We start from the raw sequence: 24,688 nt of genomic DNA, 5'->3' as shown, positions 1-24,688 counted from the left end.
AGCCTCATCTTTCTCTCACGGAACACCTGGTAGTTTTGAGCTGCTGACCGTAAGGTTAGCATCCTGACTCACAACCACCATATTTGTTAATCCCAGACTACATAGGACCTTGGGAGGGATAAAATGAGACCAAGACAGAAAATCAACAGAAGTGTTCAAGTGTGAAAAAGAATGTCCACCAGCTATGTCAGCTTGCTTTCCTTAGTGGCCAGGTGGAAGGCTGCTTGTCGCTTGTGCCAGGCCGGCCTCTTCCCACCTGCTGAGGCTGGCCTAGCTCTTCTGGCCTGGCCTTAGAGTCTTCTCCACTGCTGGCAGGTGATCCACTTTCCTGTACTTGCCACCCCTTCCCCTCCTGAGAAACACAGAGCTCGCTTCCTGCAAGGAGACTGAAGAAGGGTCCTGCGTGAGAATTAGAAATGGAGAGGAGGAGTTGTCTGTGGAAATGACCACCCCAGGCAAAGCTCTGGCACCTGAGATACTATGCTGGTAACAATGCCTGGCACAGTGTGGGGCTTCGATTCAGTCTCTGAGAGTTCTCTCTATGTCTTTACTTCAGAACTGTCACAGGAGCCAGCCCTTTAGGCCAGGGGCCAGGGTGCTGGGCCTTTGATTTGCACTTGTAGGTAACTGCTGACTTTTGGGCTGTGCTCTAGGACTCAGCCCTAGGTTTCAGAGGAAGGTGGGATGTGGGCTGTACTTTGGCAGAATCAGGAGCCCTGGTGGTTAGGCATTGGCCTGCTAACTACAAGGTGGGTGGTGTCAACCCACCATCCACTCTGGGGAGGAAGATGAGGTTCTCTGCTCCTGTAGAGATTTACAGTCTTGGAACCCCTATAGAGGGTCACTATGCACCAGACTTGACTTGATGGTGGTGACTTAGCAGAACTGGGATAGGTGGAGATGGGGGAGAGGCCATTCCAACAGGAATAAACGCACAGAAGCAGGAGAGTGGCTCAGTGCTGGCTCTGGGTGGGCCTAACCCAGGGACCACAGGACAGGGCTAGCCCCACAGAATGGGCTTGTTAAAGGGGCAGGCCACATGCCCCAGAGCACAGGCAACTCAGTGGGTGAAATCAAAACAGGGGAAATCAAGAGCCCAACCCACACTGTCTGGGACTGAGCTGGCCTTTCTGCTCTGGGCCGGGTTGGGTTGCTGGGGATGGGAGGGTGAGCCATGGGGTGCGGGAGGAACTAGCTCCCTTCCCTCCAATGCATTCTTTGTGCAAGGGACTTGGCGCCAGATCACAGACTCCCAGGGCCATGAAGCAGGGGCCCGAGGGTCTACCGGATGCTTCCGACTGCCTCTGCCCCTTGTCATCAGAACATAGACAGATGCAGCCCCAGGCTCTGCAGTCCAGAAAACATCAGGGGAAGAGATATATGCCCCCGTGTGACTTTTCCGTTAGGAAGTCCTTCCTTCCACCTAACCTAAGGCCCTGCTGCTGCCTGTGGGGAGTATGGAGGTCGGCCCGAACTGTGTGGATGCAGGTGGGAGCTGGTCTTGGGGGTCTGGAGCAGGATGAGGCCATGTCCCCTACCGTGGGATGGCCTAGGATAGTAGTTGGAGCCTCTTCCCTCCTCTTTGTTCCATAAATGGGTTAACTACGGGCAGAGCTCTCAAAGTGCTGAGTTCATGTTTATACAAAGCAGACATGAAGGCTGCCCCCATGGCACTTACTGCCGATGGAGGGGCACGCCAGTCTACAAACCACACACATCACATGAGAAGCCACTGTGATAAGAGCTAAGGGAAGCCAGTCACGTGCAGACCCTACTGATCATCTGAAGGAAGTGAGGACTGAGCTCAGGTTTGAAGGACAGGGGTGAGCAGTAATTTCCCAGGTGAGGCCCCAGGCACAGGGGACATGGTTAAGAGCTAACACAATAGCACCTTGCACCTAGTGTAGTGTGCATATTAGCTCATTACCACAATAAACCATTCATGAATGAGGAAATTGAGAGAGAAGTAACCTACACCAAGGCATAAAGTGGAGGAAGGATCTGAACCCAGAACACGGAGCCTGGAGCCCAGGCCACTGCATTCTATGCCTATACCTTCTTAGCTCTTTCAAAGAACCTGAAATACCTATTATTAATGCTCCAGGCACTGCTTAAAGTTATTTGCATGTTTTAACTCTTTTAATTCTGGAGCTCTGGTAGCGTAGTGGTTACGAATCGGGCTGCGAACCTTAAGGTCAGCGGTTCGAAACTACCAGCTGCTCCGCGGGAGAAAGATGAGGCATTCTACTCCCGTAAAGATTTACACCCTCGGAAACCCTGTACAGGGTCGCTATGGGTCGGAACCGACTTGACAGCACATAACAACAACAACAAATTCTAGAAACAACATTAATAAGAGGCAGGGTCTCTTTTCATTTTACAGAGGGGGACAACCCAAGGGACAGAAACATCGACCAACTTGCCCAAGGTCACACAGTCAGTAACTAGCCGAGTTGACTTGAACCCAGCGGTCTGTCTTCAGTCTGTTCTCTTAGACAAGACAGCGTGTAAACCTGAGGCTGGACGCTGGATGCAGACAGTGAGGAAGAGCCAGGAGGCGGGGACGGCAGCAAAGGCCGGGCCTTGCAAGCCGCATGGGCGACAGTAAAAAACAAAACCAAAAAAACTTGGTCTTTGGCCTGAGAGCAAAGGAAAGTCATTAAAGAGTTTCAAGTAGGGAGACAGAACGATTGTATTTAGGTTTTTTGAAAGCTCACCCTGGAATCTGCCCGTGGATATTGGGGAGGGTTGCACAATGTGATGAATATAATTGATGTCACCGAGTTGTACGCATGAGAAACAATGACTTGGCAAATGTTGTGTCATACATATATTTTTACCACAATACAAGAAAACAACAAACAACAACAAAAGCTCATTCTGGCTGCCGTAAGGGTGATGAATGAACAAGGCAATGTGGATGTGAGCAGGGGAGAGCCCAGGGATGCTCAGGATGGGGGGTGATGGAGAGAGGAGGACAGGTCTGCAGGAGGCTGAGAAGGCCTGACCTGTAGTGTCTAAACAGGGCTGGCTGGAGGCTGGCAAATTGACAAAGGAGGGGGTCCTGGGAGAGGGTCGGACTTCTGGCTCAAATGAGATACTCTGAGATGTTTCCGAGACATGCTGGAGGAGTTGTGGAGTGGGTTTTGAGATGGGTCTGGAACTCCAATGAGATGACAAACACACTCATTACATCCCCAAGGTAGTGAGCTCCCCATCACTTGAGGGTGTGCAAGCCTGAGCACCAGGAATGCTGTGGGGGGTTTATGGGCTTCCTATACTCTGATGCTATGGAGCGGGGAGATGGTGGTGGCTGCAGGACCACTCTCTAGCACCCCACATCACCAAGTCTGCCCCTATCTCCAGGAAATCTCAAGCATTACCTCACAGGGAGGTGGGTGAGCCCTAGTAAATGTCCCTTTAACCCAGCCTCCCTTCTGCTTCCCTGGCCTGAAATCACCCTCCTTGGCCTGCCCTACAGCCACTCTCCCCCCATCTTTGTTAAAAACCTCAAAGTACAGACTTAACAGGAGCCTTGACAGGGGACATCCACAGGTGACAGGCCCTTCTGATGGAACAATCCCAGACCCTGCAAAGCCTCTTCAGGGCAGATGTGCCCTTTAATTGAAGGGACAGATAAGAATGAGCCTGCCTGGAGGGGGAGCAAGGAGAGGAGAAGATAAGACCTGAGTAAGGGGAAGTCGGGGAATCCTGGCGTGGCACTGTGGGTTAATGTGCTGGACTGCAAAGTTGCTCTGAACAGCAAGGTTGGCAGTTCAAGCTCACCAGCTGCTCCTCAGAAATCCTATAGAGGGTCGCTATGGGTCGTAATCAACTCCACGGGACTTAACAACAACAAAGGGAAACTCGTGTGGCACTGAAGGATAAGCTTGAATTGTAAGGTTGGCAGTTCAAATCCACCAGCCATTTCTTGGAAACCTATACAGGGTCACTTTGAGTTCGAACTGACTCAATAGCACTTAACAACAGCAACAACAAGGGAAGCCAGTGAGACTGTGGGAGGGAGGGAGATGACCTAAGGGGCTGGTGAGCAGCTGAGGCCCAGCCCATGTGGGCCTCATGTGGACTCCAGGCTGATATTTAAAAAAATCCACAAGAGTCCCCAGCCAGAGAGACGGGGTCAGAGGTGTATCTAAGGTGTGGCAATCTGCCCAGGTTCTGGGCAACTTCACCATCATAGTTCCCACAGCCAACTGTGAGAGCTCATAGTGTCTGAGAGCCTCCATGGGTCAAGGCAGACTGTGCTGAGTGTAGAAAGAGAAGAAACTGAGAAATAAAAAATAGCTTTGTGCACACCTAGACCAATTTTCATCATTGAAAGTGAGGAAAGTGCAGTTGGTATTTTCTTCTTCTTATTGTTAAGTGCCATCGAGCCAGTTCTGATTCACAGCAACCCTGTATAAGGTTCCCCAGGAGAGGGTGGTGGGTTAGAACCATCCACCTTTCAGTTAGCAGCCCAATGCTTATCCTACAGCATCTCTCAGAAGTCATAACGTGTTAAGTAAAAGATGAATGAGCTTGGCTTGCATTTTTGACAGACATTGGAAAGTTATCTAAAAGATGGGTATCAGAGGCACAATTTCGATGCTTGGCGTGGGTGCCATGTTCTATAGCCATGCCCTGCTGGGGCTCAGTGTCCCCCTCAAACGCCAGGCCTAGCCTCTCACATAGGCAGTTCTGTCCCTTTGTACTCGGCTGGCCCTTGCCTTTTGAAGGCCCACAGCATGTCCACCCTTTCTGTCACCGAGCGTATCACCAGGGCATCTCCCACCCAAGGGCCTGTAACAGAGCAGTCCAGATGGGAGTAGGGGGAATTCCAGCGTAGGGCTGCCTGGCGGCCCACACAGAACCCGAGAGTGCCAGACCTCCAGTCTGTCCCTGTCCTCCCTGTCCTGCCCCAGACTCAGGCCTCAGTTTCCCTTTAAGGAATCTACTTACTTCTTTCTTTACAAGCAACCTTTAGGAGAGGCAGAACTCAGTTGTAAGAGATAGCAGGATTCATGAGGCTTCTCCTGAGCCTTCCTTTCCTCCCGTCCGGCCTGGCAAACCTCAGTTGATTTGCTGATTTCACAGAGGATTTTTATGGACTGCTCACTGTGACCCTCATTCCTGTCACCATTATCAGCCTCTTCATCTGCTGGGGTGCCAGGCCAAGGGTTTGGGCTAATAGCCCTGGATGTGCCAGGCACTGGGGCACGGAGCAATCCCTCCCTCTCTTTCTCAGGGATTGCACAGAGCTGGTCAAACACCCCACAGCCAGACCTACCCACAGCAATTCCCACCCAGGGCGCCGGGCAGGGTTGATGCCTTGGTGGTTTTAAAAGTTTAGCAGGTGATTTTGACGCAGCCAGTGGGTCACTAGTCCTGGGGCAGGTCTTTGAAGGCACGCAGAAATGGTAAGATCTGAGGAGGGGAGAGTAACTTCACAATGTTGAGTTACTTCCGGACACTTTCACCTTATCTTGCTCCAAAAGAAGAATCCAGGTGACTGACAGCCAGCCAGCCAGCCACACCTAATACAGCAAGACAGAAGGAGGTGAGAGAGGAAAAGCGGAAAGCAAGGGCAAAGATGAGCCAATGGAACTGGAAATGAGGCCTGTATAAAAACTCTTGCCCAAGACTCAAGCACTTTAGAATAACCAACCATTTAAGATCAACAATACAACATATAACCAGGGACACAGTTTGGTAGGGTTAGGAAAGAAGGAAGAATGGAAACAGGAAACCCAGGGAGTAACTAGGGGTGATGTTACAATGTGAAGATTACAACCAGTAACATGAAACAAAATGTGTATGCATTGTTTAATGGAAAAGTGATCTGTTCTGTAAACCTTCACTCAACTCACAGTAAAAGTTAACAACAAAGATTTAAAAAAAAAAATCATGCTCCGTTACACAATGTCATTGGGTGATTAGTGGTGTTTGTCGTGGTGGCCCTGTAATGTGCCTCTTTGAGCTAAGTGTCCAGCACAGCCAGGAAATGCTCCAGCAAGTCAGAGCAAGGAGAGAGCCCACTTTGGGTTGGAGTGGTCGGAATAGGTTTTTTGGAGGGCATTAGCACAAGGCAAGGGATGAGGGGGGAAAGGCATCCTTTTGGGAGTACTCAAAATTGTGAAACTGTGCTTAAGGCAGATGGTGGGTTTGTTTTTGTTTCTCAGATGATTTTCCAGTGAAATTAAACTATTTGACAAGACCTCCCTGACTAGTTTCTAGCAATCAGTTACAAGGCTTCTGTACATACTGTAAAGCTATAACAATTCTCCCTGACTTTATCTATAATAAATACTGCTCTGTATGTGTGCAAGGACTTCTGGTGCGGATCAGCACTGGACTGTGAATCACAAGGTCGGTAGTTCAAATCCTTCAGCTGCTCTTCGGAAACCTAATACAGGGATGCTATGAGTCAGAATAGACTTGATCGCACTTAATAACAGCATCATATGTGTAAAGGAGTCCTGGCTTGTTGCGGTGGGATAAGCACTAGATGGCAGTTCAAACTCACCAGCTGCTCCTGGGAAACACTATACAGGGGTCGCTATGAGTTGGCACCAACACCATGGCACTTAACAGCAACAACCCAAACAAGAAGATGTGTAAAAAACCAAAAAGCCACAACAAACCAAAACGTACTAATCAGGATCACCAAACAGCTTTTCATCTTGTACACCAACTCTCACTATGTTGGCAGTAGCTTCCTAGGCCGAAAAGGATTCTGAGACTGTACTCATGCTCCATGAGAAAGCATGCTGTAACTGATTAGTAATGTCTGCTGAGGGCCCCGCAATGGGGGATGGAGCATATACTTGCCACCACTGACCTGGTTGTTGTTAGGTGCCACCGAGTCAGTTCCAACTCTTGGCAACTTTATACAGGGTTTCTGAGGAGCAAGTAGCTGGTGAGTCTGAACTGCCAACCTTGCTATTCAAACCAACCTTACAGTCCAGTGCTTATCCTACAGCGCCACACTAGGACTCCCCTGACCTGGTTAGTTGTCTGGAAAGAAGGTACGGTGTAATGGAGAGATGCTACAGGAGGCTGGGATTCTAGCCCTGACTCAACTGCACTTAACACCAACAAGATCCACCTGGGGTCCCTGGATAGTGCAAACAGTTAAGCATTGCAAGGTTGGTGGTTTGAACCCACTTAGAAACACTTGGAAAGAAAGCCTTGGCAGTCTTCTTCCAAAAGATCACAGTCGTTGAAAATCCTACATTGCACACATGTGGTCACTATGAGTTAGAATCCACTTGATGGCAACTGAATTAGTTTTGTGTCTGCCCAGTATCCTTCAAATCCACCTTCAAGGCGGCTGTGGATGCCTTTTACTTCCCCTTGGCCCACAGAATGCGTTTGACTATTTTAAATTCTACTCCCACCTCCGTCACTCCACACCCACTGCCATTTCGAGGTGACATCTGAGTTCCTCCAGTTGGGGTAATCAGTTTATTTCTCCACAGCAAGTAACCCAAACAACAGGCAGCTGGACGGCTCATTAAGGGTCCCAGATTAGGAAAGAGGTGCTGGTGGAGGGAGAGATGGGGTCCAAGGCCTGGGCACCACACTCAGAGCCACCCCCCCACCTTCTTCCCAGTGGCTTTGTCCCGGATCTGGATCTGGGACTTGTGTTCATCTCTGCCTGGGCTCTCCTCTTCCCAAGCCCCTCTCTTAGTAGTCCCCTTAGCCTCCGGGGCTCTGCCAGCTCTATTTCCTACCTCACAGACATACACTCACTGCCTGTCAACTGGGAGAGGGAACTTGTAGGTGGGCTGGGATTCCAGCCTCTGGGCCATCCACAGGCTGTGGGCATCTCGGGGACTGCCCATCCCATCCTTTAGGGAGTGGCTCAGGTCTCCTACCCCAAGAGGGAATGCCCACCCAGCCCAGGTCCCTGGGAACCCTCACTATACACTTGTTTGGTTCTAAGCATGGCCTTGGGCTGTGGCATTCTTTAGTACTAACAGTACATTTTCCCACCTGCCATCTGCTGAGGGTCTCACAGTAAGCCCCAGAGAAGGAGGGTCTGCAGTTAACAGAGGAGGAAAGATGAGGTTTTGGGGTGGGGGGAAGTGGCTTGCCTAAAACCACATGCCTGGAAGGAGGCAAAGCCTTCAGCTCACTAATGCTTGTCTGACCCTTGAGGGCAGAGACCCCAGGACACACCCATTTTAGAATTGTTTTCTAACTGATTTCCCCCTCTCTCTTCTCTCTGCCCTTCCCCTTCCTCACTCAGAGATTTTCTACCCACCCCTGATGGCCCCTCTTTGTGCCCCCATCCTTCTCCTTGGCCTTTTATTCAGATCTGGGAAGGCATGCCTAGGATAGGAAAGGCCTAGGGTGGGTGCCCTAACGTCACCTTTGCAGGTCTGATGCTGCCTATATCCAATAGAACTCTATGATGATGCACACAGTTCTGTATCTCTACTGCCTAGTATAGGAGCCACGAGCTCATTTGAAATGTGCTTTTTTATTGTTGTGAAGTGCCATCACAGTGACCCTGAATAGGATTCCCGAGAAGTGGGTTTTAACTGCTGGTGGGTTTGAACTGTTCATCTATGGTTAGCAGTTAAATGCTTATCTATAGCACCAGGCCAGGACTCTAAAATGTGCCTTTTTGTTGTTGTTGTTGTTGTTGTTAAGTGTCATCAAGTCAGCTCCAACCCATAACGACCCTGTATAGGAGCAGCTAGTGAGCTTGAACCACCGACCTTGCAGTTCAAACAGTTTTGCAGTCTGGCGCATTAACCCACAGCGCCATACCAGGACTCCTAGTGGGACTGAATTTTACATTTTATTTATTTAAATAATCTACATTTAATTAACTTAAAGACAAGCAATTGTGTGTGAAAAGGGATCACATTACTGGACAGTGCAGTCTGAGAGCCGTCCCTCCCAGGAGATGCGTTAGGGCCACCCAGCCGACAGACCAGGTGACAGACCAGGTCCGTCCCTCTGGTCCTACCTCCTCCTCTGACTGTCCTCAGGCCCCATGACTGTAGCCACTGCTGTCTGTCCCTGCTTCTACCCCAGCCAACATCACAGTCCCCTCTGGCTGGCCTCCTTCTAGGGACCTAACTGCTCTGGTAGAGTAGAAGTTACGAATCGGGCTGCTAACCTCAAGGTCAGCAGTTCGAAACCATCAGCTGTTCCACGGGAGAAAGATGAGGCTTTCTGGTCCTGTAAAGATTTACAGCCTCAGAAACCCTGTACGGGATCACTATGAGTCAGAACCAACTCTACGGTACTTAACAACAACTGCCTTCCTCAAAACCCTTCAATGATTTCCGACCACTCTTACATAGATCTCCAATGCCCCTCCTGATCGGGGCTGCCTCTCTTTCTTCAGCCACATCTCCTATCCCCACATCCTCCCAGCCCTCCAGCGTCCAGGACTCCCCTCAGTTCTCCAAGGCAACCCCCTTCACCTAGTCTCCAGCTTCCAGAAGTGGTTTCCTTTGCTCTTTCACCCTTTTTGCCCAGTAAACTCCTATTCAACCTTTAGGTCTTAGCTTAAAAATCACTTCTCTGGGAAGTCCGCCACGATTGCTGCCACCTTCACCCCACCATTAGACCTTCTACGTTGCATGTACTATTTCCCCAGGCCCCTCTACTTCCGTTATTGGATCATTTTTCAGAGGACATGGTCACTGCCCATCTTATTCTCTGTGTTCCTAGTCATCTGTCCATGTAGGAAGGGCAGAAGAGTGTAGCTCACAATAACTGGCCCACAGCTAGCTCTCAGGAAACATTTACTGAATGAATGAATGCACAAAGGAAGGTGGCAGTCCACAGGAAAGAGCATTTCGTGTTGGATCAGGTATTGATCTGCCATGAACTTGCTGTGCTCTTCTAGATAACCTACTGCCCTTCTCTGGGCCTCAATTTTCCCCTCTTTAAGAAGGAGTATCAGTCCAGATACTCTCTGGGGTAATTCAGATCAGGTGGGTATGAATTCTAGCAGTCAGTAGTGGTAAAAATGACGCTGCAGTTTGGAGAGGTGGAATCAGTATGAAAGATACAACTAACTGTCAGCCCCAAGGTCCTAAGAGCATGCATCACCTTAGCCCTGGGGAAGGACTGAGGTGTGTTCTGCCCATGCCCCAGTTGGGGGTGCAGAGAGAACTGAGCTAAACCCCCAAGGTCAGGTGCTTACCCCACAGCAGTCAGATACCTAACTGAGCCCCCCAGGCCCATGTGGAGTGTCAGCCCTCTGGGAAGGCTGCTGGCTCACAGTGCTGAGGTCCAGGGGCCCAGCTATGGGCAGCCTGACAGAGTCCTCTGAATTCCCTGGGGCCTGGCAGGGCGTGGGAATGAGCTGAAAGCAACAGTTCTGGGTATGCCAGTAACACCAGCCTTCTAACCACCCTCCCTCTGTGTACTGTGACCTCCCTGTCTGGGACCACTCTCTAGAACTGCCTGGCAGAAGCACCTGAGAGGAGTCGGCTGCAGGGAAGAAAGCACCTCTCCACTTTCACAGGCTGGGCACTCAGCCTTCCATCAGCATCACCGTTGTACGGATGCAGAGGGGTCAGAGAGCTGACCCAAGTTGCAGAGCTTCTAAGTAGTAAGATGAGGATGAAAAGTTAGGCGTGCTGGGCTCCATCATGCTGCTCTTCACTGTTCCACACCACCTCCTGCTAAGCAGACCTTCTCCTCCCATGTCTTCCCCACAGACATACTCCACAGACTTCTTGGCAGATCGCTGGAGCCCTCACCTGCCATCTTCCACTTCACCTGTGCTCCCAGATGCTCATGAACCTCCAGTCTTCACCCTTGCACTGACCAGCTTCTCCTCGCTGGCACCAGCAAGACAGCATAGCCCTCCTTTTCAGGGGAAGGTTGCTGTTTTCCATTCTTCTCAAGTCCCTTCTGACTCATAGCCAACTTGGCTGTAAATCTTTCTCCCTTGGAGGGGCTGTTGGGTTTGAACCACTAACGTGTGGTTAAAAGTTCAGTGCTTATCCTACAGAGGTACTGCACTCTCCCAGAAGAGATAATTTTTTTTTTTTAAATATATCCAAAGACTGCTTGAGACATTCTGAATGTTTCTGAAAGCTTAAGACTCACATATTAAATGATGCCAAATCGTTTTCCCACCTTTGAGTTTGCAGCTAAGCATTTTAGCTACTGCGCCACCAGGACGCCTAAAATTTAAGGCAGGGGCTTTTAATCCAGGCCACTTTGGGAATGAGAGAAAATTCAGCATACATATATACATAAGGAGCTCTGGTAGCGTAGTGGTTACGAATCAGGCTGTGAGCCGCAATGCCAGCAGTTCGAGACTACCAGCTGTTCCGCGGGAGAAAGACGAGGCTTTCTGCTCCCGTAAAGATTTACAGCCTTGGAAACCCTGTACAGGGTCGCTATGAGTCGGAACCGATTCCACGGCATGTAACAACATATACAGAGACACAAAATGTTGGCGACCATTCAGGGGCCCCAGGCTAAGAAACCTGGCTTAGGAACAAGAGGGTACGAAGAGCTAGATCATGGGCCAGCAAAACCAAGAGGACACACACCTGGGCCCTATAGGCTTGAAGCAGCGAGCTGGGACTTGGACACCATCACCCCTACAAGGATTCCCTCTCTGCACTAAGTTCCACCCCTCCCCAGCACCTTGGATGACTCATTCCCTCAACTCCCTCTTCCCAACAGAAAGTGGCCTTAGCCATAGAAGTCAGGCGGCGCCGACCCCGAGTGTGGAGGGGAAGGAGCAGGCGGCGGAGCACGCTTCCCGCCGCGTGGGCGCGGGGCCGTTCTCATACCACCAAGGTCCCGCCTGAGAAGAGTTACTGGTCCGCCCCCGCACGCCCAGCCTCCCTCCACCTGCCCCGCGAGCCCAGGGTGGGACGCAGCGGCGCCGGCCAGGACCCGGAGTCGGGGGCGGGGGGCCCACGCACAGGCCTCCTAGTCCTCTAGGTCCCGGACAGGGTCACGTCGGTTTCTGCCTCTCCGCCCTCCCACAGACTACCGGCGCGAGCCCGAGGCGCACAAGGCGGAACGGAGAGCGAGCGCCCACCGGCAAGGGCTGGTCAAGAGTTTGAAGGCTGCGCGAGGGGGCGCCGCGGGGAGGGATACAAGTCAGCAACAAAGAACACAGACCTCGTCCAGCAGTTGGGTGACTCGTCCCAAAATAGCCGTCTCCATGTGCTGCTCCCTGCTCTCGGCTTCCAGGCGCAGCACCCGGGCCTGCAGCTCCGCCGTCCGAAAGTGGGCAAGCAGGCTGAGTGCCAGCGAGCAGAGAACTAGCGCAAGCAGCCCGCAAGACCCCGGGTTCGGCAGCCGCGCGCAGCGCTCGGTCGGCGCAGCCGCCGGCACCACCATCCCGGGCGCGCCCAGCTCCCCAGGGCCGCGGGCACCGGCGGCTGCCGTTTTGTGGGCTCGCTCAGCCACCATCCTCTGGCGTCTTGTGAACCAATAAATAAATAAATAGAATAAATAAAGGCGCGAGCCGCTGCCCAAAGGCGCGACCCCGACTGCGCGCCAGAAAGGGCTGTGTCGCTAGAAAATGTCCCTTTCCTTTGCTCGTGGCCCGATAGGCTTAGAAGTCAGCAGCAGTGGGGCAAAGGGCGAAGACACACCAGCAGTAACCGAGGGTACACCAAGGTGGGAAAACGTTTCTTGGACGAACGTTCCAAGTCCAGGAAAAACTGGAGCACTCTAGCCGGCTCTCCTCTCCGCCAGGTCTTTCCCTTCAAGCACTCGCAGAGTTCTTAAGCTGGTTCCGCGCTGTCGGTCCTTGTTGGTGTCTCGCGTCTCGCTGGTGAGGCAGTTTCAGTCCCGGAGCGTCAGGGCGCACATGGAGAGCCCCATGGGCAGAGGTGGGTCGTGGCCGCTGCGGAGGAGAGCTGGGGCCGATTCCGGCGTCTCTGTAACTTGACACACTGGCCGCGGCTGCACGGATCGGATGAGCAATCCGTGCTACTTCCCAAACTAATGTCTCCCGCCCCCCTCCTCCTCTCCACCTCCTGCAGGGCTGACTGCCTGGATTTGTTTATTTATGCAAACTCGCCCGGGGTGGGGGGCGTGGTGTGCATGCCCAGCGGCCCCAGCCCACTGGCCCCTGGAGCCCCTCTCCCGCACTCCCAGTCCCCTTTGAAGTGACACTGGGGTTATTTATAGGCAGGAAGGGGGGTGTGGACTGGAGCTGGGGTTCGCAGAGCTCTCTCTTTCCCCGGATTCACTACGATGGCCCTTTTGGCCTTCTGCTAAACCATGGAGCCGGGCATCGCTCCGTTTTCGGTTGGCAAAGTCAGTCTTGGGGACCCTCCAGGAGCCCGCTGAGTTACTGTCAGGGTATCTGAATGGGGCTCCAAGTCCTGAGCACGCTGATTTGAATCTGTTCAGCAGCCCTGGACCCTCCCACCCCTAACCTTTCATCCCTTCCTTCCGGTGCGCCTCCAAGTTGAGGTTTGCGTCCTGTAGTGGCCTGCGCCCAGAATGGGCTCACCTTTCCAGTCACACCTTTTAATTCAGGTTGGAGAGTCAGCAGAATTGCAAAGTGTCAGATTTTCACGACCAAGACACAAGGTACCCACCCACCCAGTACCCTCAAGTTGATTCTGACTCATAGCTACCCTAGGGAACAGAATAGCATTGTTCCTTCAGTTTTCCGGGACTGTAAATCTTTATCCCTCGGAGTGGCTGGTGAGCTTCAACCACTGACTTTAGGATTAGTAGCACAATGCTTAATCCTCTGCGCTACCAGGGCTTTTATAACAAGGTGCTGTAGAGTCGGTTCCAACTCAGCGAAATAGCGACTCTGTATAGGGTTTTCAAGGCTGTAGCGTAGTGGTTACGAATCGGACTGTGAACCGCAAGGCCAGCAGTTCGAAACTACCAGCTGTTCGGCCAGAGAAAGATGAGGCGTTCTGCTCTGGTAAAGATTGACAGCCTTGGAAACTTTGTACAGGGTTGCTATGAATCGGAATTAACTCCACGGCACACAGCCACCAAATCTTTAGTGGAACAGAAAGCCTCATCTTTCTCCCTCAGAGTGGCTGGTTGATTTGAAATGCTGACCTTCTGGTTAGCAGCCCAACTCATACATAACCCACTATAATACCAGTGCTATAAAACAAGGTGTTGTTGTTAAGTGCCATCAAGTTGAATAGTGACCTTATGCACAACAGAACGAAACACTGCCCGATCCTGGGCCAACCTCATAATTGTTGCCACACTTGAGCCCAATGATGCCGCCACTTTGCCAATTCATCTCTGACCCTCCACCTTACCAAACATAATATCCTTCTCCAGCGACTGGTCCCTCCTGACAATATGTCCAAAGTATGAGAGACGAAATTTGGCCATCCTGGCCTCCAAGGAGACTTAAACTGAGCAAAAGGGTTTATTCCAGGCTATCTGAGAGATGGTACCTGTGAGGGTCATGATGCTCATCTGAGACCAATTCCATTCTTCTGCTGTTGGACCAGCATGCCTCAACTATCCCTTGAAAACTAAGCAGCTCCCCCCATCTCCTCCATCTTGCAATAGCCCTTATTTCTCTCTCCTACTGTTCAGTCTTCAGTAGACAGAAGCTGTTGGCCTGGAGGCATCTGCAGTTTCCTCTCAACCCCTCTCTTCTCTTGTCACCTCCCTTACTTTAAGTAACACATTTATCCCAGGAGACCTTATCTGCTTACACCTCTTGACATTCCTGCAAGTGAGGAGGTGGGATTAAGTTTTTAGGGGAAGCTACCTCTCAGGAACCTCAGGCAAGGGAAATGGAGGTGGTTGTGGTGATTAAAAAAAGCATTCAGCACAAGCTTTCATATTGACCTGTTGTTGTTACCTGTCATCGAATTGGTTCTGACTCAGAGACCCTGGATAGGGTTTCCAAGGAGTGGCTGGTAGGTATGAACCACTGACCTTGCAGTTAACTGTCCAGTGCTTATCTTACAGCGCCATAACAGGACTCCTTATATTTGATCTGGTGGAGCTTAATACGTATATATAATGCAGTATTGGGACACATCCGTTGGGTGTGTAAATGGATGTTTGTAAATCTACAGCCATTGAATCGATTCTGACTCATAGTGACCCTGTTGGATACAGAACTGTTCCTTAGAGTTTCTGAGACTGTAAACCTTCCAAGAAAAGCCATCTCATCTTTTCCTCGAGGAGCGGCTGGTGGGTTTGAACCACCAACCTTGTGGTTAGTAGCCCAATGCTTAACCCACAATGTCATCAGGGCCCCTAATTAAGTTTGCAACGTGTTGCTGTTAACTGCCGTCGAATTAGTTCCAACTCATAACAACCCTGTATACAGTTTCCAAGGAACTGCCAACCTTGCAGTTAGCAGTCCAGTGCTTATCCTACAGTGCCACATCAGGACTCCTGTGGTTAGCAACACAGTACTAACCCACTGCACCACCAGATTCCTTACTGAATTTGTACAACAGTGGCACTGTAGGATAAGCAAGGTCTGTTTGAACTGCAAGGTTAGTAGTTTAAATCCACCAGCCACTCCTTGGAAACCCAGTTGGTGGTTTGGAACTGCTGACTTTGCAGTTCTCAATGCCATTCCTAACCACTACGGTACCAGAGCTCCTTTACAGGGTCGACTCCATGGCACATAACCACCACCACCAATCATACCTGAGAGAACACGGTGGTGTTAAACACCACCAGGGGGCGCAGGAGAGTTTCTGCACTATAGGAACTGGTCCGCGGATTCAAGGATTTAGATTCCTTTTTGCTTTAGAATAAAGCACTGTACTACTAACCACACGGTTGATTGTTCAAACCTATCAGTTGCTCCTTGGAAACCCTATATAGGGTTGCTGTTAACTGAAATCGATTCGATGGCACGTGACAACAACAGCACTTTCATTCTGTCCTACCTCCCAGGTTGTTGTTACGTGCCATCGAGTCCGTTCCAACCCATATACAGCGACCCTGTATAGGGTTTCCGAGGTGCGTCTGGTGAACCTGAACCGCCGATCTTGCGGTTCAAACTGACTTTGCAGTCCAACGCATTCACCCACAGCGCCACACCAGGTCTTCCCCCTCCCCCTAGGTTAGCTGGTGTGAAAGAGAATTTGGGGGTTCGTTTTATTCCTTCAGTATTCCTCAAGTGAATCTTTTTCTTTTCAGGACTTTAGAGGGTATCGGGAAAGCTCAGGCACTGAAGTCTAAAAGGTGAGTGGCTGGAGTGTTCTCAGTGACTTGGAGCTGAAGGAGACGGTGTAGTGCTGACTCAAGAAATGGAGTCAGGGTCTCAACCTCAAAAATTAATCTCCAAACCCAGGGCGTTGCCGGGTGGAGAAGGGGAGTTACCGGCAGCTGACTTTAGAATCAAGGAGCCAAACCGATTGCCACTGAATAGCTTCCAACTCATGGTGACCCCATGTGAGTCAGACTAGAACTGTGCTCCACAGTGTTTTCAATGGCTGAATTTTCTGGGAAGTAGATTGCCAGACCTTCTGAGGCACCTCTGGGTGTACTTGAACCCCCAACCTTTTGGTTAGTGCCACCCAGGGACTCCAAAATCAAAGAAACCCAGGCATACAAAAGTAAGTCAAAAAGTATTACTACTAGGGTTTCAGTTCATACATGTACAGATTTATTCCAAACAAAATATGCTGAAACATGTCTCTCAGAAGGTTATGGCAATAGTTTTTTTGGGATTACAAAGAGGTAATTGTGATAGATTTTCTTTAAGGACACAGGACGGTCAGAGAGTTTATTATGAAGAAGTTATAAGAAAATTGAAAACTGTATTGCAGAGAAAGACCAGAAGAGGTGTACCAAGAATTTTTTCCCCCATCATGACAATGCACCTGTTCACTCTTCAAGGGTAGCTAGGACTGTCCTACATGAACTTCATGGGGGAACCTTACCTCATCTGCCCTACAGCACTGATCTTGTATTTTCACTTTTCTTTTTGTTCCCTAAACTCAAAGAGTGTTTCAAAGGAACGTGATTTGAGTCCCTCGAAGATGCTAACCTGTAGTTTGATGGGAGTCGCTCCTCGGAAACTCTATACAGAGTGGCTATGAGTTGGAACCCACTTCGCAGCACTTCACTACAGTAAGGTTAAAGAGAGACGGGAACCCTGGCGCCAGAGGGAGGATATGTGGAGGAGCAGTAGCTTCACATTTTGATATTTTATTATAAAGTTTTCTTTGATTTTGTAGTAATGCTTTCTGACTTAACTTCATAATTCCCAGTTCTGTTGGAGTTACTTAACATCCGTGAGCTCAGTTTTCTCATTTATAAAATGGGCTTGTATTGAAGATACATATCTACCTTTGTTTTGGGAAGATGTAGTTATGGTGTGGTGGTGTAGGATAAGCACTGGGCTGCTAACTGTAAGGTCTGCGGTCCAAGTCCACAGCCATTGCTTAGAAACCCTATATAGGGTTGCTATGAGTTAGAACTGGCTTGATGGCACTTAACAACAACAACCACGTATGTAAAGTGAGTAACACAGAGCCTGGTAATGGCTCAACTTCCTGCTTTAGGGGTCCATAGCTACTAGTGGCAAGTTAGCAGTCTTTGGGCTCTTACTTGTGAAGCAGAAAGAAATTTTGATCCCAAGAAAAAGTAAATGGGTCACAATTAGCCTCCATTTCTCCACAACTGATATCAGGGGAGAGCAGCTTGTGAAAGGCAGGTGGTAGCCTGAGTTGCAGGGTCATGGGAGGTACAAATGGTTAAGTGCTTTTCTACAAGCTGAAATGTTGGTGGTTCAAACTCACCCAGAGGCATGTTGTTAGAAAGACCTGGCCATCTGTTTTCCTGCAAGATCACAGCTGTGAAAACCCTATGGACCTCAGTTCTACTTTGTTAGGTGTTGTTGAGTCTGTTCCAACCCATAGTGACTCTCCCTACAACAGAATGAACACTGCCCAGTCCTGCATCATCCTCACAGTAGCTGCTACACTTGAACTCATTGCGGCTGTCTGGTGCTATTCATAATATTTCAATAGTCAATATGTTGTTGCTCTCTGACAGTGTTTCACTGCTATTCATAAGGTTTTTGTGGCTAAACTTTCGGAAGTCATCTGCCTCTCCTTCTTCTGAGTCTGTCTTAGTCTGGAAGCTCAGCTGAAACCTGTCCACCATAGGTGACCCTGCTGGTATTCAGAATACCGGTGGCTTAGCTCCTCACATCATGGCAACACGCAAGCCACCACAGTGCAGCTAACTGACAATTCTACTTTGCCATAGTCAAAATCCACTCAGATATACCCAGATATCCCTCCATGCAGTATTTTGTCTTCAGGAGAAGCCATTTTCTACCATAGGCAAATGCTGGGGTGTAACCAGACTTACCTTGCACCATTCTCTTTGTAGAGTGGGTGCTGGAAACAAAGAGGTATAAAGACCCTACATTCCAGAAGCCCGTGGGTCAGGGATAAAACAAGTTCACAAAGAACTGCCACAGAAAGAAGAATTATAATAATCCTCAAAACCACTCAAAGGCCACAGGAGGTATTTTGGGGGTTCCCAGGAAGAAGAGCATGGATGTTTAGTTCAGAATGATTTCCTAGGAAATAGAATTTCTTGTTTGTATTAAGAAGGTCAAAAGACTACAGTACTCACCCAAAAGAATTTTATTTCTATCTGTGGTCTTGGCTAGGCTCTAAGATAAAGGCAGTGTGGGTACCAAGATGGAAAGCTAAAAAAAAATGTCCTTTATTTATGTGGCCTGTCTGTACTATTCCTAAAGTATGTTCTATGCTTTTTTGTCTCCACACATTTGCTCATGCTGGATCTTCTTCCAGAAAGGTCACCCTTCACCCAACTGCTCGCTACACCTTAAAACCACACCAAACGCTCAAAGTTCAGCTTTACTGAGTGAACTGCACTTCTCTCGTGGCTTTGACTATGCTGATCTCCCTCTTCCTGAAACCTCACCATCCCAGCTCCTGAGATCTTGCAGTCCTGTCTACCCCCAGCTCTGCCTTCCAGTATTCCCTGCAGATCCCTCTTCTTCCACCATGTCAAAAAGCATAGCATCATCTCTTTAACAGTTTAACCAGGCCTCTTGACCTGGCTGCAAGAGCTGACAATTGTTGTCTATGCCTCCTTCTCCTAGTAACTGCAACTAGTTTCTAGGGAGAAATCTGCTCATTCTAAGTTCATGAGACTCTGTTGAGGTTGTCCCCATACCTAGTTCTAGGATATGTGATTTAAGGTATGGATAAGCACTGGACTGCCAACTGAAAGATCTGCAGTTCAAACCCACCAGCCACTCCTTAGAAACCTTATACAGGGTTGTTGTGTGTCAGAACCTACTCAACGGCGCTTAACAACAACAACAACATCTCCTGGTGTGGCGCTGTTGAATAAGCATGGGATTGCTAACTGGAAGGCCTGTCGTTCAAACCCACCAGAAAACCTATACAGGGTCACTATGAGTTGGAACTGACTCTATGGCACTTAACAATGACAACATCTGCTTGTGTGGTGCTGTTGAATAAACACTGGGCTGCTAAACAAAAAGTTAGTACTTCAAACCCACCGGTCGTCCACTGGAAACCTTATACAGGGTCACTTGGAGTTGGAACCAAGTTGACAGCATTTGACAACAACAACATCTCCTCGGATTACAGTGACTGGGGCAGAGATGGACACTGGTCCAGTTCAGGTCAATAAGAGTCGGACTGGAGTTATGTGGAAGGGACAGCTATTTCTGTGCAAAGGGCTTACTTAAAGGAGATCAGCCAGAGCTGCGTCGGGCTGAGAATGAAGCAACATAGAAGCAAGCAGAGGCAGAGAGCCTGAACACAGTGAGTCTTGAAGAGTCATTTGAACTCCTGGATCAAACTGTGCCTGAAGTTCATCCATTTTCAGTTCTATGAACTGATCAGTTTTCATTTTTGCTGAAGCCAGTTTGAGTTGGGTTTCTTCTCTAAGACTTCATCCTGTATTCCTGAATCGGAGTCGATTTGTGGTGGGAGCGGGGAGCTGGGAAGCCCAGCTTTCTGTCCTGTTTCTAACAGCTCCTTGAGATTGGAATGTGAATTCAGGGTAGAGAGTCAGTGTGCTGTCTACGCTCCCTGACAGAACTTGCCTCGCTTGGACGCCCGTTTCTATCTCTTTGCTGATGATTCTTCCACACAAATCCACAGGCTGCATCTGCGTACATTTCTCAGCCACATCTCCAACTGCCTCCTGGAAGCCTGTTTCAGAGTTCCCTCCTCACCACCTCATACTCTACTTTCCCACAACTCCCTCTGTGCATTCCATTGGTGGGCAGTGTTGACATCACCCTGTGGCTCCTACTGGGTGGTGAGTCACCTTCTCCCTTACCCTTACCCCTCCATCTATCCACTACCATAGCTTCTTTGAGACCTGTTCTTCCTCCCTGATTCTATTGCGTCTACCACCTGCCCCAGGTCCACCCATTTAAAGAGGGTCAACATTCCCATGCAGTAGCCACAATGGCAAGCTGAGCCTGAGGAGACATGGACCAGAAACCTGCTAATGCTCCCCATTCACTCTGAACTCCCTGATCCTTATTTATCTCCCAGGCTTTTTGGTCATTGGTATGCCAGCCCAGCTGCCTGGCTCTGCTTTTGACTCCGGTGTCTGGTAAGCCCCAAGAGAGAAGGGACCTGGGACCCAGACAAGTCTAGACTTTCATGGGAATGAGAAGGTGTGTTATTGTTAGCTGCCGATGAGTTGACCCCTGGCTCCTGGTGACCCCAGGCAAAAGGGAACGAAATGCTATCCATTCCTGTCCATTCCTATCATCACTTGTGGACCAAACTGTTGTGATCTGAGGACTTTGAGAAGCAGACCATCAGGCATTTCTTCATAGTCTGGAAGCACCACTGAATCTTGTTCGCATCACAGTGACTTGAACATCTCTACTGACAGGTGAGCGCTGGCTGCATTTGAGGTGCATTCGCCAGGAATTGAACCCAGGTCTCCCACAGAGAATTCCAACACTGAGCCTTCCACATGAAAAGTACCTTCCCCACCTGAACCACAGGGACTCTGGGTCTGTCTTGTGCTGCTTCCGCCATCTTCTATTAGCTGTGCCTTCCCTCTCCACTTGCCTGCGAGTTCCTTGGTATACAGCACAGTGGAGATGTCTAAGGAATGGAAGTTTGAATTAACAAGTGAGTGAATGAGTGAATGCCCAGTTCTAGTTCTGGCTCTCTTCAAACTATATTACATAATCTTTGCTTCTACTCTCCCTGACATAAAATTCATGAGAGACCAGTCACTGGAGAAGGACATCATGCCTGGTAAAGTGGAAAGTCAACGAAAAAGAGGAAGACCCCCAACAAGATGGATTGACACAGTGGCAGAAACAAAGGGCTCAAATATAACAACTGTGAGGCTGGGGCAGGACTGGGCAATATTTCATTCTGTTGTGCAAAGGATCATTATGATTTGGAACAGACTTGATGACACCTAATAGCAACAAAGTCAAGGAAGAGAAAGGAGATGGGTGCAGACTGGCACTAGTCAGTGTATAAGGGCCGCCAGTTCGAAACTTCATGAATCCAGCGCATTTTAATGGAACACTTCCTACTGCCAGACCCTGTCCTGGTGCTGAGAACACAACCGTTGGGATAGGTAATTGGATGTGTCAGCTTGGCTAGGTTATGTGTCCAGTTGTTCAACACTGCTCTCAGTGTTTCTGTGAATGTGTTTTGTAGATTTGATTAACATGTGCAATAATATAGTGGGCCTGATCCAATCCATTAAAGGTCTTAGAGCAAAACGCCAGGAATCCAGGAGAAGAAGGTATTCTGACTCAAGATTAGAGCATCTGGACAGGCAGCTACTTGTGACTAAAAGGGCAGCATGTGGGCAAATGAAAACGGAGAAAACAGGGAGGAAGTGGGAAGAATGCTATTACACTGAGGGGGTTGAAAGTAATATCATGAAACAAAATGTGGATAAATTGCTGGATGGGAAACTAATTTGCTCTGCAAACTTCTTTCACTCATATAAAACATAAAATGTTTTTTTAAAAAGAACTTATAATAATAAAAATGTAGTCCTGGCAGGCATTTTTTAAACAGTCACTGTATTTGTTCCATATATTTGAACATTCATAGGTTTAGGAGTCCTGGTGTGGTGCTATAGGATAAGCACTGGGCAGCAAGGGAGATTTCAATAGCAGGGTCAGCAGTCAAATCCACTAGCTGCTCCTCAGAAAGCCCATACAAGGTAGCTATGAGTTGGAACCAACATGAATACAATATATATTTAGGAGTCCTGGTATGGCTCTTCACAGTCCTGGTGTGGCGCTGTAGGGTAATGCACCAGACTGCGAAGCCATTTGAACTGCAAGGTTGGCAGTTCAAGCTCACCAGCTGCTCCTTGGAAACCCTATACAGGGTCGCTATGGGTCAGAACCAACTCAAAGGCACTTAACAACAACAGCGTATTTATTTAGGCTTCAGAAAGTTCATTGTATTTTTTTTTTTTAAGTTTTAGATTTTCTTTTATTTCCATGGTGGTGATGGTGGTGGTTATGTGCCACAGAACAGAGAAAAAACAGAAACAAAACTGCCCTCTCTCTCTGTCTCTCTCTGTGTGTGTATATATATATATATATGTATACACACACACACACACACATACATGCTGTTGTTGTGTTGTTGAGTCAGTTTTGACTTATATGTTTGTTTTTGTTCAGTGCCCTTGTGTAGGTTCTGCCTCATAGGGTTTCTGAGGAGCGACTGGTAGATTTGAACTTCCATCCTTGTGGTTCACAGTCCAGTGTTAACCGTGCAGCACCACATCAGGAGTCCATACACACACACACACACACACGCGCGCACACACAGGGTAGCTATAAATCGGAACTGACTCAATGGCACTTAACAGCAATCACAAATCTATAGAGAAAGCCCTGTTAGCATACAGCATGTTGGGCTGCTAAGTGCAATGCCGGCAATTCCGATCTACCAGCCACTGCATGGGAGAAAGATGAAGCTTTCTGCTCCCCTCAAGATTTACAGCCTCAGAAATCCTATACAAAGTCATGATGAGTTAGAACTGACTCAGTGAGACACAACCGCCATCACTATGTATGTATATAGTCCTGTGTGATGCTATAGGGTAAGCACTGAACTGCTAACCATAAGGTGGGCAGTTTCAAATCTACCAGCGGCTCTTTAGAAATCCTATACAAGGTTGCTATGAGTCAAATTCGATTCAATAACACTTAACAACCACAACACATTATTTTGATTAATAAACAGAAATACATGCCAAAAAAAGTATACTGTTGTATCTGCCTGCCTACAGATTTCAAACTTGCTAGTTCCCATAACTGTGTGAGGCAAGTCCTTAAAATCAACCAGTCTCTACCTTGATCTGTTAGGGGTTGCTTCTCTGTAGAACTCTGCCTGATACAGCTGTGAACAAGGTCGGCTTGTGGTGGGTGGACACGGATAAATGGGAAATTGTTGGAGATACAGAGTACTTGGGCGGGGGCACAGAAGAGGACCCCCTACTTAGTTTGGAGAATGAGACCTGAAGGATGAGTAGAGTCATCCAGTTAAGGGGTGCAGGAAGTGTATTCTAGACAGAGGGGCACACCTGTACCAAGACCTGGAGGTTGAGAGAGAGCACAATGCTTTGGGGAAACTGTGTGGTTCACCCCATTGATGTGTGAGGTGCAGAGGAGAAGAGGAGAGGTTCAGTCCCAAGGCAAAAGGTACCCAGTGAGATTGCTGCGCTACACTGCATGTTGGAAACTGCTGACCCGCCCCCATGGGGATCCCAAGCAGTGGAAATGGAGAGCAGTCACCAAGAGGAGATGAGATGAGCCAAACAGGCGTTCTCTTGGGCTCAGTCTCTCAGTTTTGCTTTTGTATAGGGCATAAAATTAAATCAGTTCACCCCAGGCTGGGGGATGGCTATTTGCAGCTCGAGGTCTTGCGGAAGCTGCAGACTAGACATTTGGAAATGCCTTTCCTCACTTCCTTCCCCTTGCAGCTGCCGCAGCTGATCAATTCACTGGGGTCGAGGGGCAGTAGCTGCAGATGTGAGGGGGAGGGCCAGCCCTGCCCAGGAGGCCCTGGGAGCCTAGTTCACTGGGGCCAAAATAAACTCTCTAATTAAGTTAAGAATCGATTCAAGTGTAGGGGCTACACTGATGAAATGCCTGAGGGACCCTCTTCATCAGGCCCAGGGTCTTGGAGGAGTTTGGGTATTCTTGGTTTCAGGCTAGAGAAGGGCATGTGTGTGTTTCAGGCTAGAGAAGGGATGTAACTCCCAGCTGCCAAATATATAGGGTTTCACTGCATCTACTTGCCTTAATCTGCTATTGTGTTTTGGTACACAGGACAGCATGCACATTCCTGCATATGTGTACAAGCAGGTGTGCAGGGGAGTGTAAAGGTTGTGGGTGACCCAACCCACTGTGTCCAAATCACTGCCTCTGTGTGTGTGTGCCCATAAATGAGCCCTGAGAAGGGTGTGTGTGACCTCTGTGTGGGTATTCTGTTTTGCTCTAGATGTAGATACAAGTACAGCTCATGTATCTGTTTCCAAATGGGCAGGAACCAGTCATGTCTAAGAGTGGTGGTGGCACCAACCAAGGATAGTGCTTCAGTGTCTAAAGCTCATTGACAATCTGTCCCAATACACTGTGGTTTGAATAGCATGATTTATTGTTTCTCATAATTCTGTGAGTTGACAGAGTTCAGCTGAGAGGTTCTTATGCTCCAGGTAATGTGACTGAAGT

The 24,688-nt window shown here is 49.1% G+C and overlaps 1 protein-coding gene across 1 annotated transcript in view; it reads right to left on the bottom strand.

Annotated features, from left to right (window-relative positions):
* COL13A1 (collagen, type XIII, alpha 1) overlaps positions 1-12,414 on the bottom strand; it is a 198,700-nt gene extending 186,286 nt beyond the window's left edge. Inside the window, exon 1 of the mRNA XM_006837462.1 lies at positions 12,121-12,414. Within this exon, the coding sequence (XP_006837525.1) occupies positions 12,121-12,414 (294 nt within the window). The remainder of the gene's footprint in view (positions 1-12,120) is intronic.
* Between the last annotated feature and the right edge of the window lie 12,274 nt (positions 12,415-24,688).

The sequence above is a fragment of the Chrysochloris asiatica genome, unplaced genomic scaffold (assembly GCF_000296735.1).
Source record: "Chrysochloris asiatica unplaced genomic scaffold, ChrAsi1.0 scaffold00020, whole genome shotgun sequence".
Classification (NCBI taxonomy): Eukaryota; Metazoa; Chordata; class Mammalia; order Afrosoricida; family Chrysochloridae; genus Chrysochloris; species Chrysochloris asiatica.
The sequence above is the reverse complement of the archived record's forward strand: the minus strand, read 5'-3'. Positions and strand labels throughout refer to the sequence as shown.